The sequence below is a fragment of the Gekko japonicus genome, unplaced genomic scaffold (genome assembly GCF_001447785.1).
Source record: "Gekko japonicus isolate JY-2015 unplaced genomic scaffold, Gekko_japonicus_V1.1 scaffold2249, whole genome shotgun sequence".
Classification (NCBI taxonomy): domain Eukaryota; kingdom Metazoa; phylum Chordata; class Lepidosauria; order Squamata; family Gekkonidae; genus Gekko; species Gekko japonicus.
In genome coordinates, this window is record NW_015173741.1 from 251634 (window position 1) to 267268 (window position 15635).

Genomic DNA, 15635 nt, shown 5'->3' on the forward strand with positions numbered 1-15635 from the left:
TGGCAGCCGTTTTGTGGCTGTACCCACCATGGTGTCAGAATTCCGGAGGTGCCTATTGGCTCAAAAAGGAGGACCCCTGCATTAAGCTCTTGTGGCTAACCAACAGTGACCAATCCTTTCACCCCCCACGCACATTACGCTCTTGAGGCTAACCAACAGTGACACATCCTCCCCCCTGTGTAATACTTATTTTTTTAAAAACACATGTTAGAATCACAGAATCATGTTAATCTCTATTGCCCTTGCCTCTTCCCCTACAGGGGCTAAATTCCCACCAGAGGTGGGAATTAAAAGCACTCCCCCCCTTCAAGTCATATGACCCTAAGAAGTGACTGACGGAGAGATTTACCCTCTTTAGCCGCTCAGGTTTGCTGAATACTGTGGGAACAGCGTCGGGCTTTAGGTATCGCCTCCCGGACGCCACGTTCTCAAGGTAGTCCGCCTCCTCGAAGTGCTCCGAGCAGATGACGTGGTGGCGCGTGGGACAGAAGTTCTTCCGGCGAATGTTCCAGACCCACTTCTTTAACAGGTCTTTTCTCCCAAGAGGAAACCTGCAGCCATTCGGGAACGGACAACAGAGAGGGAGTCGTTTTCTGTTTATTCAAAAATGGGGGAGGGCACTGCATACAAGTGGCTTGGCGGGGCCAGAGTCAGCATCCACCAGTTCATTTTATTTGTCTAAAACGTTTATTAACTGTCTTTCTTCCATACGGAGCTCAAGGCGGCTTACAATGCAGATAAGATACATTTTAAAAAACCCAAAATTCAGAACCATAGTTTAGGATTGCTAATAACTTAATCAGATGAGGTCCCAAACAAAACCATCTTCAACTGCCCCCTAAAGGTGGAAAGTGAGGGGATGATGGACACGGTTCCAATAATCGTGGGGCTGCCACAGAAAAGGCTTTCTCTCGAGTACCCACCAGACAAGCGTCTTTGATTGCTGGGACAAGTGGGAGGGCCTCTCCCTGCAATCAACTACTGGGCAGGAACATATGGGAGAAGACGTTCCTTCAGATACCCCGGGCCTGAGCCATGGAAAACTTTAAACAGGTGTCTGCTTCTAGTCTGCCTTTGCTCTCAGAGGGGCATGCATGGTCCCCCTTCCCCCTTTTTATCCTCACAGCAATCTTGGGAGGTAGGTTAGGCTAAGAGAGAATGACTGGCCACCCCAGCCGCCCAAGCAAGCTTCATGGCTGGGTGGGGATTTGAAAGTCCCTTGCTCGAAAGCCAGTCGAGTCCAACTCTAGGGTTGCGGTGCTCATCTCCGTTTCAAAGCCGAAGAGCCAGCGCTGTCCGAAGACGTTTCCGTGGTCATGTGGCCGGCATGACTAAACACCAAGGCGCACGGAACCAAGGTGTAAAATTTGACTACCTTAAAGGTGGTTTTGTATGAACAATCTGAGAGGAGGGAGGAAGGAAAAACAACAACAAAAATAATCGGGTCTGCCTGGAAAATTTGTTAAGACTGGAGTTATGTACAGAGACTGAATCTCCCTTTACAAAGGGCAAGACAACAATACGTGATTGACTGTTTCAACCATGTCCAATTGGCAGGGCAAACATAATAAGAGCAAGGGAAGCGTGTTTGTCCTGCCAAATGGACATGGTTGAATGTATTTCTCTCTTCCAAAAGAGCATTAAAGCAGGCCAAAGTGAAAGCTCTTTGGTATTTAGGGAATTCAAAAAACATAAAAATAGTCTGCCGGAGCAAAACATTAAAAATTAAAAAGGCCCCCCCTTTTAAATTAAAAATTAAATTGCTAGCTGCCTTAATGGACACTTCTGAGGGCAGAAAGAATACGAAGTTTTTAAAGAAATAAACTGCGTTCTTCAATGAGCCGTCTCCCCCAAATGGCATGCTAGGCGGCAGCTCCGGCAAAGGAATTTTCAGTGGCAGGACTACTGCATTGGGATGGTCTGCCTGAAGAAACATGGAAGATTTTTTTTTTCCCTTTTAATTTCAGAGAACCTTTTGTGGAGTTCACGATCAAACAGCAGGTTTTAAGATTTTAAACTTGCTGCCAGAGGATGTACATGGAGGATAGGTCTATCAGTGGCTACTAGCCATGGTGGCTGAGGGGAACCTCCCCATTCAGATTCAGTAATCCTCTGAACCCCAGAGCCAGGAGCCAACCTCAGGGGAAGAAGGCCTTGTTGTTGGCCTTCCAGAGGAACTGGTTGGCCACTGTGTGAGACAGGATGCTGGACTAGATGGACCACTGCTCTGATCCAGCAGGACTCTTCTTATGTTCTTATTTAAGGCAGTTGTATGGTATGAGGCTTGAGTAATGGCTAGTGCAAGCTACCCTGAGTCCTCGGAGAATGGCAGGGTACAAGTGTGAAAACCAACAAATAAATAAGACCTGTATGCCAGCCAAAAGAGTAGTTCCCCTGATTTGCCAGTTTTCTATGTGAAAGGGAGTTTCTTTTTTTGCCTTCTAAGTCAAAGGGCTTCATAAAGCCCTCAGGCCATGATGTGAGATAGCCACGGATGGAATTTAAAGATTTACCTGTGGAATGAGATGTTATTGCCGAGTGAAAATTTGTTGTTGCAGTTGATGGCGCAGCAAGACTTCACCATGATGGCAAACACGCAGATCCTGTCCAAGAACTGGGAAGGAGACAGGTAAAGGACCATCAAATAGAGAGAAATTAACAGAAAGACAGCATTAGTAAGAGTATTTTATGTTGTGCATTTGAATCCCATTGTTTAGTGCATTTTAAGTCAGTTTGGTGTAGTAGTTAGGAGCACAGACTCTAATCTGGGAGAATGGGGTTTGATTCCCCACTCTTTCACATGCAGCTGCTGGTGTGAGCTTGGGTCAGTTACAAGTTCTTTCAGAGCTGTTCTCTCAAGAGCTCTCTCAGCCCCACCCACCTCACAGAGGGTGTCTGTTGTGGGGAGGGGAAGGGAAAGGAGACTGTAAGCCGTTCTGAGACTCCTTCGGGTAGTGAAGGGCGGGATATAAATCCAATATCTTCTTCTTCTCTTCTTATCTACTGAGCTCAGGGTGTGCATGAGTTTACGTACATGGTTCTCTCCACCTCCATTTTATCCTCAGAACCAACCCTGTGAGGTAAGTCAACCTTAGTTAGTATCTCACTTTTTGTGTGTTTAAGGTGCAGCCTCCATTAATGTCACTGACCTGGTAACATCACCTGCATCTACCACATATGTTGCATTGTCCATCATGTGGGTGGAATTTGGAAAGGAGAGAACTTTCTACCTTCAGCTCTGCATCAACAAACAGCCACATTCCAGCAAAAATACCTCAAAAGCACGTCGCTTGGGACTTCTTAAAATACGCATTTTTGCTAAATCCCACTTCCTCAGATGAAAAAAGCGGTACCCTGACTAGGCAGATACACATATGTGTCATAAGAACATAAGAAGAGCCCTGCTGGATCAGACCAATAGTCCCTCTAGTCCAGCATCCCATCTCACACAGTGGCCAACCAGTTCCTCTAGGGGGCCAACAACAGGGCATAGAGGCTGAGGCCTTCCCCTGATGTGGCCTCCTGGCTCTAGGATTCAGAGGCTGAGTGCTGGAATGTTGGAGGTTCTCCTCAGCCACCATGGCATAAGGACAGAGATGAAACACACACACACCCTGATACCCTTTCTCACAATACAAGAACTCGTGGGCGCTCCATGAAATTGCTGAGCGGTCGGGTTAGAACGGATAAAAGGAAGTACTTCTTCACCCAAAGAGTGATTCACACATGGAATTCACTGCCACAGGAGGTGGTGGCGGCTGCAAGCATGGACGGCTTCAAAAGGGAATTAGATAAGCATATGGAGCAGAGGTCCATCAGTGGCTATTAGCCACAAGGTATAGATAGGGGCTCTGGGGCAAGTGATGCTCTGTCTTCTTGGTGCTTGGGGGGGGGGTCAACAGTGGGAGGGCTTCTAATGTCCTGGCCCCACTGGTGGACCTCCTGATGGCACTGGTATTTCTGGCCACTGTGTGACACAGAGTGTTGGACTGGATGGGCCTTTGGCCTGATCCAACATTGGCGTCTCTTATGTTCTAAACTGCAGGGGCCCAAAATGCAACAGGTAACAGTTCAAACTTTTCAAACTTCTATTCATAAGAACATAAGAGACGCCAATGTTGGATCAGGCCAAAGGCCCATCCGGTCCAACACTCTGTATCACACAGTGGCCAGAAATACCAGGTGCCATTCATGTTTTCAAACGTCTCAAATTTTTAGTATGTTGTCGAAGGCTTTCACACGGCCGGAGTTCATTAGCTGTTATAGATTTTCTGGGTTGTATAACTATGCTCTTGGCATTGCAGGACCTGACTCAGCCCTACCCCACCTTCCTGAGTAGATATAAATTACCTGCCTACCATTTTTCTTCTCACCTTGACAGAGAGAGTACTCCATATTTCTGTGTTATACCTCTGAGGATGCCAGTCACATCTACTGGCAAAACGTCAGGTCCTACAACGCCAAGACCATGGCCATACAGCCCAGAAAATCTACAACAGCTAATTCTCACATTTTTATTTATGTTTTCATTTGTATCCCACTTTCCTCCAAAATGGAGACCCAAAGCGACTTACAGCATCATTTTTTCCTCCTCCATTTTATTTATTTACTTTATTTATTCCCTGCCTTTTCCCCCCAATGCAGCTTACGTCGTTCTCTCTCCTCCTTTTAAATCCTCACAACAACCTTATTCCCACAACATCCCTGTGAGGTAGATCAGGCTGAGAGAATGTGACTGGCCCAATGCCACTCAACAAGCTTCTGTAACGGAGTGGGGATTCAAACCCAGCTCTCCCATGCCTAGAGATGTGAAGGCCCGGGAAAAAAACGGAAAAAATCAGGGGAAAAACGGTTTTTTCCTGAAGCCTTTTTGTTTTTTTCCGAAAAATTGAAAAAAGAAAAGAAAAAAATTGATTATGGAACGTTTTATTTTAACATGATGAATAAAATATTTTAAGACAAGGTGTTCAAATATTTACCAAATCATTTCTAATATATATATATATTATGCTCTTGGCATTGTAGGACCTGGTATCAGATTGATCTAATTTCTGTGCACTGAGGACAAGCAAGTCCTAGGTTACAAACTGAACTCTCCAATGCAAGAACAAGATGCATTTCTTCCTTTAGGAGGTGCGATTGTCAGAAGAAAATAAAAAAGTTTCAGTTTTGTTTTTGCATGTGGGTGGGTATTCTGTTTGTAATAATTGTTTGGATACACTATATTTTTAATATGCTAGTTGTGATAATTTCATGCCAAGTTAAAATGTCCATAGTCATATTTAATGTTCCTAAAGTAACAGAATGACTTTCAATCTAGAAAAGACAACAAAAATGCTAATGTAGCATTTTTTTCAATTTTTCCGAAAATTTCCGTTTCCCCCTGGAAAAAACCCGTTTTTTTCCCTGAGCTTCAAAATTTCCAGAAATTTTACATCTCTAGTGGTTAAGACGCTGAACTGCAGGCTGTGGAAGGTCAGTAGTTCAGCAGTTCGAGACCCGGGTGCCGCGTGATGGAGTGAGCTCCCGTCTCTAGTTCCAGCTCCTGCCAACCTAGCAGCTCGAAAGCAAGAAATTGCAAGTAGATAAATAGGTACCACTTCGTGCGCCTTGGTGTTTAGTCATGCCGGCCACATGACCATGGAAACGTCTTCGGACAGCGCTGGCTCTTCGGCTTGGAAACGGAGATGAGCACCGCAACCCTAGAGTCGGATTCGACTCGCTTTCGAGCAAGGGAACCTTTACCTTTACCCATGCCCTAGTCCAACACTCTAACCATTACACCACATCATCTCGAACCGTTTCAGGACTAATACAATGAGCATCCACCAGACTCACAATCAGTAACAGCTCTGCTTGCAGGGTTGTTGTGGAGGTGGCAGGATGGGCTGTATTATGTCACCCCAAGCAATTTGGAGGAAGACTCGGATTTTTTAAAAAGTTATTAACAGCAATGACGGGCCAAACAGCAACCAACCAGCATCCATAGCTAAAGGGAGATACCTGAATCAACGCCAACGGTTTCATCACTATACCACACCGGCTTTGACTGCGTAGGAGTTTTGAGCTGTTTTGTATATATGTAAAATTATTATTACAACAGCAGCAAATCTGGTTTTGGGGGGCCCAAGCCCAAGGATGCAGCAAGCTCAAATTCAATAAGGGGAGACCCCTTTATTTATTTCTTAAAAGGATTTACACCCAGAAAACCTGCTCAGGACAGTTCACATAGTAACTATATTTTGTTAGACCAACGTTTGAATCCAGTGGCACCTTTAAGACCAACAAAGTTTAATTCTGAGTAGAAACTTTCATGTGCATGCACACTTCTGCCTCTGAAGAAGTGCGCATGTACACGAAAGGATGTATCCAGAATTAAACTTTGTTGGTCTTTAAGGTGCCACTGGACTCAAACTTTGCTATTTATTTAATTCATTTATACCCCACTTTTATCCCTGATGGGGACCCAAAGTCGCTTACATTGTTCTCCTTTCCTTCATTTTATCCTCACAACAATTCTTGTGAAGCAGGTTAGGCTGAGAGAATGTGACTGGCCCAAGCTTACCCAACAGGCTTCCATGACACGTGAGGATTTGGACACAGGTCTCCCAGATCCTAGTCTGACAATAGCTGCACCACACCACCGGCTCTCATGTAGCTATGTCAATGTAGACAAGTAATCCAAGCAACACCATAGAAAGATCCATGTTAACACAATCAAACTAAAACCAAGCCTTTCCTATCCTGGAGACGAGGGTTGCCAACTGACCAGGGAAATTAGGTTGCTTGGACTGCTCCTGAGCTTCGATCTGCAGACAGCAGTAGGGGTGGGGGAAGCTTTTCCCCTGGCATCGGCTAAAGATCGTCGCCCCCCCCCCCACCTTGATCAAAGCACAAAGGAGCAAGAACGATCTGGAAAGTTGGCAACCCCCCATTTACATGCAACGTCGTGTGTCGAGTCAGTCCTGGCCCACAGCTCAGGATCTTCACCAGGAGAGGGAATTAATCCCCATTCTCTTCCTCCCCCACCTACCAAGAATTTCACCTGCCCTTTCTTCCCCTCCAAAATTGCTCACCTTGTGCACTTCTGATGGCTTCTCCGTCCACTCACCAGCCTACGGTTAGCTCTCCCGAGGCAATGCAACTTCCCTCTTTGCTCGAACGGAACAGGAAGTGACGCACACTTTTGGGTCCCTCGCTCCAAAATGTCCTTCCTCTCTAGGAAATCAAGACTCGCTGTAATCAAAACTATTCCCCCCCCCACCCCTCAAATGGCGCCGAAATATTTTGGGGTGTTCCAAGGAAGCGCAAACAAAATGCCCTTGTATAACAGATTCCGTGGGCCGGGGATAGGAAAGAGAGGAACGGAAGAAGCATTTTATGCAGGGGGGAAATAGAGAAGGTAGAGGAATTCTACAGTTTCAGACGTTATGCCGGGGGGGGATCCGGGAGAAGTGTGCAGCAATGCACAATTTCTTGGGGAGTCAGCGGCCCCATTCAGTGGGGTGGGGTTAGTGGTGCAACGCAAGACCAAAGTCTTGATTTTTAAAAAAATCAGAAAAAATGCAGTTATTATTATTATTATTTTGCACAGCTAGATAGCCGACTTCTGGGATTTTTTAATTAGTTTATACCGTTTTATTATAACATTTTATTATTTTTTTTCCAGAGGGGCTGCAAAGCTTGTAGATATTTGGTGAATAAGCAGTCGCATTACACGGAGTGGGAAATTGCTCCTTTGTAAATACGAGTGAGAGCCGGCGATGCATATTCCGCCTCCCCCCAACACTCAAAACTTCACAACTTCCCCATCGTAGAGGTTGGGGAAAGACCAAGCGTTGCCTGTCCCACACTTCCGGCTTCTGGGGGGGGGTCGTCGGTGGGGTGGGCGCCATGTGTGGGGCAGGAGCAGCGATGCAAACTTGGGAGACCTCCTCTACTCCTTTTCCACCCAAATAAAGTCTATGAGGGCCTTGCCTGATGTCTTTGTCTTGCCCCCTGCTTTTCCTGCAAGTCTACTTGGGACCAACATGGAGTTTGTGACCGCCCCCTTCCCAGTTTCTCCTGCTTTCTAGGTTCTCCTATTATGGTTTAGCAGGGTTGGCTCCCATGGAAAAGTGCATTAGAAGTGCAACCACATCCTACCTTCCGCCGTGGAACAAAGTGAAGACCAATGAATGCAATCTATGGCTAAAGGTCATTCATTTATTTGTTTTATATGGTTGCCAGCTCCAGGTTGGGAAATACCTGGAGATTTTTTGGGGGGTGGAGCCTGCGGAGGGCAGGGTTTGAAAAGGGGAGTATAATGCCATAGAGTCCACTTTCCAAAGTGGTCATTTTCTCCAGGTGAAGTGATCTCTGTCACCTGGAGATTAGTTTGAATAGCAGGAGATCTCCAGCCACCACCTGGAGGTTGGCAACCCTAAATCCATAGTGCACAGATCAGTTCCCATGGAGAAAATGGTTCCTCTCCTATTATGCCCTGCTGAGATCCCTCCCCTTCTCAAAGCTGGCCTTCCCCAGGCCGTTCCCCCAAATGTCAAGGAGTTTCCCAGCCTGGACAGCCCTCTAGCTCTGCCCCCTGACAAAAATTTGAAGGCTGAATGAGCAGGTCCGTCTAAGGTTGCCATTCTTCAGGTGGGGCCTGGAGATCTCCCAGAGCTACAACTAACTTGAGGGAATGGTGGGTTGGGGATGGGAGGGATCTCAGAAGGTTTAATTAATTAATTTGGGGGGGGGCGTATTTTTTGTATTTTTTTAATGTCTGTGTATGTGGACCTGGAAGTCATGGCAGCCTCTGGTGACTGACCCCTACTGGGGGCCCGGAAGATATTTAGAGAGGTGGCTGAATAAAGCCTGCCCCCCACCTCCCCGCTTAGCTTCCGAGATCTGACAAGATCGACCTTGCCTGGGCTATCCAGGTCAGGGCATTAATTTATTTTTTTTTGTCCTCAAGTCACAGCTGACTTATGACGACCCTGTAGGGCTTTCAAGGCAAGAGACATTTGCTATCACCTGCCTCTGCATTGCGACCCTGGTATTCCTGGGTAGTCGCCCATCCAAGTCTATTCGTTGGAAAGCAGTTGTAATTCTGGGAGGTCTCCAGGCTCCACCTGGAAGTTGGCAAACCTATAGTGTAGGGAGAAAACAGCACATTTGCAGCCCACCTCCACCTCAGCACCATTTTCCTTGCCCCCGTCACCTGCAGGTCAAATTGCCAAGTCCCCCTGGGCCACCAGCAGGGGGTGGGGGTAGGGTTGCCAAATCCTGGTTGGGAAACTCCTGGAGATTTGGAGGTGGAGCCTGGAGAAGACAGGGAACTCAGTGGGGCCCAATGCCACAGAGTCCACCCTCCAAAGCATCCATTCTTTCCAGGGGAACTGATCTCTGTAGTCTGGCGATGAGCTGTAATTCCAGGGGAACCCCAGGTCCCACCTGGAGGCTGGCATCCCTACCTGCAGGTGCCACCCCCACCCCCTGTGCCACCACAGCAACCAGAGTCTTATCGAGAACTGTTCGCCTGTGGAATAAAGCCTGAAGTCGGTATCTTCCATAAGAAATAACCAAGGAAGAAACTTACACACTCACACACACAATAGGGGTATGAACCGGGATCTCCCAACACTAAACCAGCACCCTAACCACTACACCGCACTGCTTCCAATGAAGATTTTCCTTTCAATCTCTTGGATTTAATACAGGCAATTCCCCCCACCCCCCGCTATTAATGTGACTCACTAGGCTGAACTGCAGGCTGTGGAAGGTCGGTAGTTCAGCAGTTCGAGACCTGGGTGCCACATGACAGAGTGAGCTCCTGTCTCTAGTTCCAGCTCCTGCCAACCTAGCAGTTCAAAAGCAAGAAATTGCAAGTAGATAAATAGGTACCACTACGGTGGGAAGGGAACAGCGTTCCGTGCACCTTGGTGTTTAGTCATGCCGGCCACATGACCACGGAAACGTCTTCGGACAGCGCTGGCTCTTCGGCTTTGAAACGGAGATGAGCACCGCAACCCTAGAGTCGGACGCGACTGGCTTTCGAGCAAGGGAACCTTTGCCTTTACCTGGTTCTTTGATATTTGCATAGGGACAAAAAAAGGAAATAAAAAATCCCAGCTTCAAGTATAGGCGAATGGGGTCTGAACTTGCTGAGACTTGGGAGGAAAAAAGATGGTAGTGGGTAGCAGTGTTCCCTCTAAGCTGAGTTAGTGTGAGCTAGCTCACAGTTTTTTAGCCTCCGGCTCACTCACACCTTTTTGTCTTAGCTCAGGAAGGATGGCTCCCGAGCAAACTAATTTATAGAAGAGCCAAATCACTCACTCACAGCTTTGATGCCAGTAGCTCACAAAGTAGAATTTTTGCTCACAGGACTCCACAGCTTAGAGGGAGCATTGGTGGGTAGCCCAGTGAAAGCGTCAAACGAGTGTGCTACAGCAGTGAAAAAGGCAAACTCTACGTTAGGGGTAATTAGAAAAGGGATTGAGAATAAAATGGCCAATCCTACAGTGCCCCTGTATAGATCTATGGTGCAGCCTCATTTGGAATACTGTGTACAATTTTAGTCACCGTATCTCCAAAAGGACATTACAGAGCTGGAAAAAGTGCAGAGGAGGGGCAACCAAGATGATTAAGGGGTTGGAGCACCTTCCCTAAGAGGAAAGGTGGAAGAGTCGGGGACTTTTCAGTTTAGAAAAGAAATGACTAAAGGGAGGACATGATAAATGTTTATAGAATTATGCACGGGGTGGAGAGAGTTGACAAAGCAAAATTTTTCTCCCTCTCTCCCAAATAGTAGAACTTGAGGGCATCCAGTGAAGCTGATGGGCGGTAGGTTCAGGATGGACAAAAAGGAAATACTTTTTTACAGAGAGAGTGGTTAAAATGTGGAATTCGCTGTCAGAGGATTGTTGTGATGGCCACAGGAATAAACAGCTTTTCAAAGGGGATTAGATAGATTCATGGAGGAGTGGTCTATCAGTGACTGATAGCCAAGGTGACTGAGGAGAACCTCCACATTCAGAGGCACTAAACCTCTGAATCCAAGAGCCAGGAGGTCACACCAGGCCGGGGGAAGGCCTTGGCCTCTATGCCCTGCCCTTGGCCCTCCAGAGGAACTGGTTGGCCCCTAGCCTGACTGAAGCAAGAGAACAAAGCTCGAGTCCAGTGACACCCTTAAAGGTAAAGGTTCCCTTGCTCGAAAGCCAGTCGAGTCCGACTCTAGGGTTGCGGTGCTCATCTCCGTTTCAAAGCCGAAGAGCCAGCGCTGTCCGAAGACGTTTCCGTGGTCATGTGGCAGGCGTGACTAAACACCAAGGCGCACGGAACGCTGTTCCCTTCCCACCGAAGTGGTCCCTATTTCTCTACTTGCAATTTCTTGCTTTCGAACTGCTAGGTTGGCAGGAGCTGGAACTAGAGACGGGAGCTCACTCTGTCATGCGGCACACTCGGGTCTCGAACTGGTGAACTACCAACCTACCACAGCCTGCAGGTCAGCGCCTTAACCACTTGAGCCACCGCAGCTCCAGGACACACTTAAAACTAACCCAGAATTAAACTTTGTTGGTCTTAAAGGTGCCCACTGGACTTAGATTTTGTACTGGTTGGCCACTGTGTGAAACAGGATGCTGGACTAGATGGACTGTTGGTTTGATCCAGCAGGGCTCTTCTTACGGTCTTCTTATGCTTATTATTTTTAAATTGCCGCTCAGTGATGTTCCAGTCGTCTTGAGGGTTAATCTAACCGAGCGTCTATTCCTAGAGAGGGCTTGCCGGGAAGAAGGGAGGGTGCCGCGGCAGAGGCGCTTCCTGCCAGCCCTGCCCCCTGCCCTGGGAAAGCGGCCTTTGAATTTCCAGTCAGCTGCACCTGACGATCTTGGCAAGCGAATTGGTAGGTCGACAGTGTGTTGGGGGCCGAAGAAGGGGAGACAAGCTTGGTGCAATTGAGGACTGGCAAAGAAGACAAGCTCCAGGGATTTAAATTCTGGGAAAATCAGCCCTGTTTGCGAACGCTGGTAGAAGGGTGCTGCAGAGGGCATTTGAGGATCTCTCAATGCTTATTTTCTGTAAAAGAAGTGCTTTAAATAGGGCTGTTATGGGCTGCTGTCAAGACAAATAAATAAATTCTTTATTTGTTATATTCCAGAAAGATCCAAGATGGGGAGCCGTGTTAGTCTATCTGTAGCAGTAGAAATGAGCAAGATTCTAGTAGCACCTTTAACAAAATTTGTGGCACTGCTCACTTCTTCGGATACCTGCGTAAATGAAGGATCAGATTTGTGGCAGAGTATGAGCTTTCATGTGTCACTGCTCAGTTCTTCAGATGGTCCTTCAAATGTGTGGGTATCTGAAGAAGTGAGCAGCGAAAAGCTCACACCCTGCCACCAATTCAGTTAGTCTTTAAGGGGCTACTGGACTATTGCTCTTTTCTATTATATTCCAGAAATGTGGCTGCAGTTGAGGCTTCTTGTGCCTAAGCTCTTGTGGGTTTATCAGTTTGGTGGTGGTCGAAATGCCATAAGACTGTTTCGTTTGTGCTCTTGCTTCATATAGACAACACGTCGGTGACCCCTCTGAAAAATACATGAGCTGTGTAGTCATCTCGTCCAGTGCTAGCTGGTTCACTAGTTGTGGTCCATTGCTAGCTGTGATGACTAAGTGGAACCTCCAGGTTCAGAGGCAGTAGACCTTTGAATACCACTGGTGGAGAAGCAAGAGCCAGGGGAAGCTTGTAGGCCTTTTAGGGGCTTCAGGTTGTTCATTGGAGAGGAACAGGAAGCTGGAAGAGAGGGACTACTGGTCAGATCAGGTTAGGGTTGTGAACTCTGGGTTGGGAAATTCCTGGTGGTTTGGGGGTGGAGCCGGGAGTGGGGAGGGATCATAATGGGGTATAATGTTGTCGAGCCCAACCTGCAAAGCATCCGTTTTCTCCCAGAGAGCTGATCTCTGGGAGATCTCCAGGCCCCATCTGGAGGTTGAGAACCCTAAGCAGAGTTGCTCTTCTGTTTCTTGGTTGCAAGAATTTGGCCACAGTTCTCCATGCTCTAATCACACCCAGCTTGGACTGCTGCAGTATGCTTCACATGGGGCTGCCTTTGAAGACTGTTCAGAAACTTCAAGTGGATACAGGCTGCAGACTAGCCTGCTTGTTTGTGTGCTTGTCAGTTGTATTCAAAATTCTGTCTGTGACTCTCAAAGCACCCAAGAGTCTGGAACCAGAGTGTCGAACAGACTGCCTACATCACCCAACTCGCATCGTCTTACTGAGCCTTTTCTCTGTGAGCCTTTGGACGTGAGATGGGTGTTTTACCGCAGACGGGGCCTTTTCTGTTCTGGCCCCTTGTCTTTGGAATGCCTTTCCAGAATGGCAGAACAAGGTTTGAGTCCCGTGGCACCTTTAAGACCAATAAAGCTTAATTCTGGGTATAAGCTTTTGTGTGCATACATGCCATTATGCATCACTGGGTTGGTCCTAATGAAAAAGCATTGTGGATTTTTCTTCTGGGTTTATGGATTTCCTGGCTATGAACCTAGCACTTGATCTTAGTGTCAGGCACTCGGTTAAATCACCCCAACATTATTATTTTTTAAAATTCTGGCACATCCTCTCTCTGTCTTCCTCCGCCTCTTTCTCTCACCCATTATACAGAAAAGAAAGTGGATGACATTGATTTTTTTATCTCGTTTCTACTTTTACTGATTTGTTTGAGTGGACGAACTGTGGGTGCAAACTGGGTTCCCCGAGAAGCAGAGAGCATCGTGGTTTGAGCACTGGGCTAGGTGCTGGTGGGCCCAGGTTTGAATCCTCGCTCTGCCATAGAATCTTATTGGGTAACCTTGGCCCAGGCAGCCTAACCTACCTCACAGCACTGTTGTGAAGGCAGAAAGGAGGAGAGGACCAGGGGTGTGCTGCCCCAAGCTCTTTGGAAGCAGAATAGTATTAAAGTGTTATGCAACTGCTTGTGCTCTGAGGAGAAAGAGGGAGAACATGAGCAATAGTTTCTTGAAGTGTGTGTGGACATCGGTTGTAGAGGAGAGGACTCTGTAGAGAATATTTATGTACTTATTTATTGACTTCGTTCTCCCCAACAAGAACCTGAAGTGGTTTACACCAATCACCTCTTCCCTGTTTTGTCCTCACAGCAGCCCTGTGAGGTAGGTTCGGCTGAGACTGAGTGGCTGGCCCAAAGTCACCCAAGTGAGTTTCCACGGCAGAGTGGGGATTCAAGGCAGCCTAACCTACCTCACAGCACTGTTGTGAAGGCAGAAAGGAGGAGAGGACCAGGGGTGTGCTGCCCCAAGCTCTTTGGAAGCAGAATAGTATTAAAGTGTTATGCAATTGCTTGTGCTCTGAGGAGAAAGAGGGAGAACATGAGCAATAGTTTCTTGAAGTGTGTGTGGAAATCGGTTGAGGAGGAGAGGACTCCGTAGAGAATATTTATGTAATTTATTGACTTCGTTCTCCCCAGCAAGAACCTGAAGTGGTTTACACCAATCACCTCTGTTTTGTGCTCACAGCAGCCCTGTGAGGTAGGTTCGGCTGAGACTGAGTGGCTGGCCCAAAGTCACCCAAGTGAGTTTCCACGGCAGAGTGGGGATTCGAACCTGGGTCTCCCAGACCCTAGCCCAGCAGTCTAACCACTACACCACGCTGGCTGCCATGAAAGAAGAACCGAGGCAGAGGATCTGTCTCTTGAAAACATGACAGTTTGTTTCTTAGCCAGTCTTAGGAGGAGGAATAACTGTCCCTTTCTGTTTCCAGTGTTTAACCTCATCCTTGGCATTTGTGTTGCTTCCTCAGGAAGAAATTTGCAGTCTGGATACACATCCTGTCTCGCTTGTAACGTATTGCCCTTTCTGTACCATTAACAATCGGCAGTGCGTCAAAACAAGATTATTTGACTTCAGGGACTAAGGAGTCACCTTAGAAACGCTCAGGGCAATGGAGCACTTTTTGGACTTGGGTCCCACGTCAGGGGCAGAGCTGGGAGAGGATGAGGAAGAGCAAGATGCAGCTGGCCTCGAGGCAAGGGAGAGCCCAGCAAGAAGCCCTGGCAGTGCCGTTGGCAAGGGATTCTGGGAAGGAACTGCGCAAAGCTCCTCGGATGAGGATACGGTTGACTCTGATGTGCGGCGCCGGCGCTTCCGGTGGTTCCGCTACCAGGACGCTGAGGGGCCGCGTGATGTTTGCAGCCGACTTGAGGAACTTTGCCATTGTTGGCTGAGGCCCGATGTGTTTACCAAGGAGCAGATTCTGGATCTGGTGGTCCTGGAGCAATTCCTGAGCACCCTGCCAAAGGAAATGCAGAGCTGGGTCCGGAATCAGGGAGGGGAGACCTGTCTCCAGGCTGTTGTCCTGGCGGAGGATTTCCTACTGAAGCAGCAAGAGGTCAGGAACCAGGAAGTGCGGGTGAGAACGTTTCCTCCTGCTTGTTCCAAGGGGGGTGGGGGAGGCATGCAAGCAGGGGTCATTTCGTAGAAAAAGAGCTAGGGGAACTCATTAGCATAACTCATTAGCATATGCCACACCCCCTGACATCACCGGAAGTGTGTCATAAGGCCACACCCCCTGACATCACCGGAAGCGTGTCATAAGGCCACACACCCCGCCCCCAACGGTCCTGGCTGCCGCCGCTGGCCTT

At 47.7% G+C, this 15635-nt stretch overlaps 1 protein-coding gene across 1 annotated transcript in view; it reads right to left on the reverse strand.

Moving 5' to 3' along the window:
- LOC107120690 overlaps positions 1-7152 on the reverse strand; it is a 190185-nt gene extending 183033 nt beyond the window's left edge. Inside the window, 3 exon segments of the mRNA XM_015423453.1 lie at positions 350-551; positions 2514-2614; positions 7077-7152. Of these exon segments, the coding sequence (XP_015278939.1) occupies positions 350-551; positions 2514-2584 (273 nt within the window). The 5' untranslated portion in view covers positions 2585-2614; positions 7077-7152.
- Positions 7153-15635: the final 8483 nt, after the last annotated feature.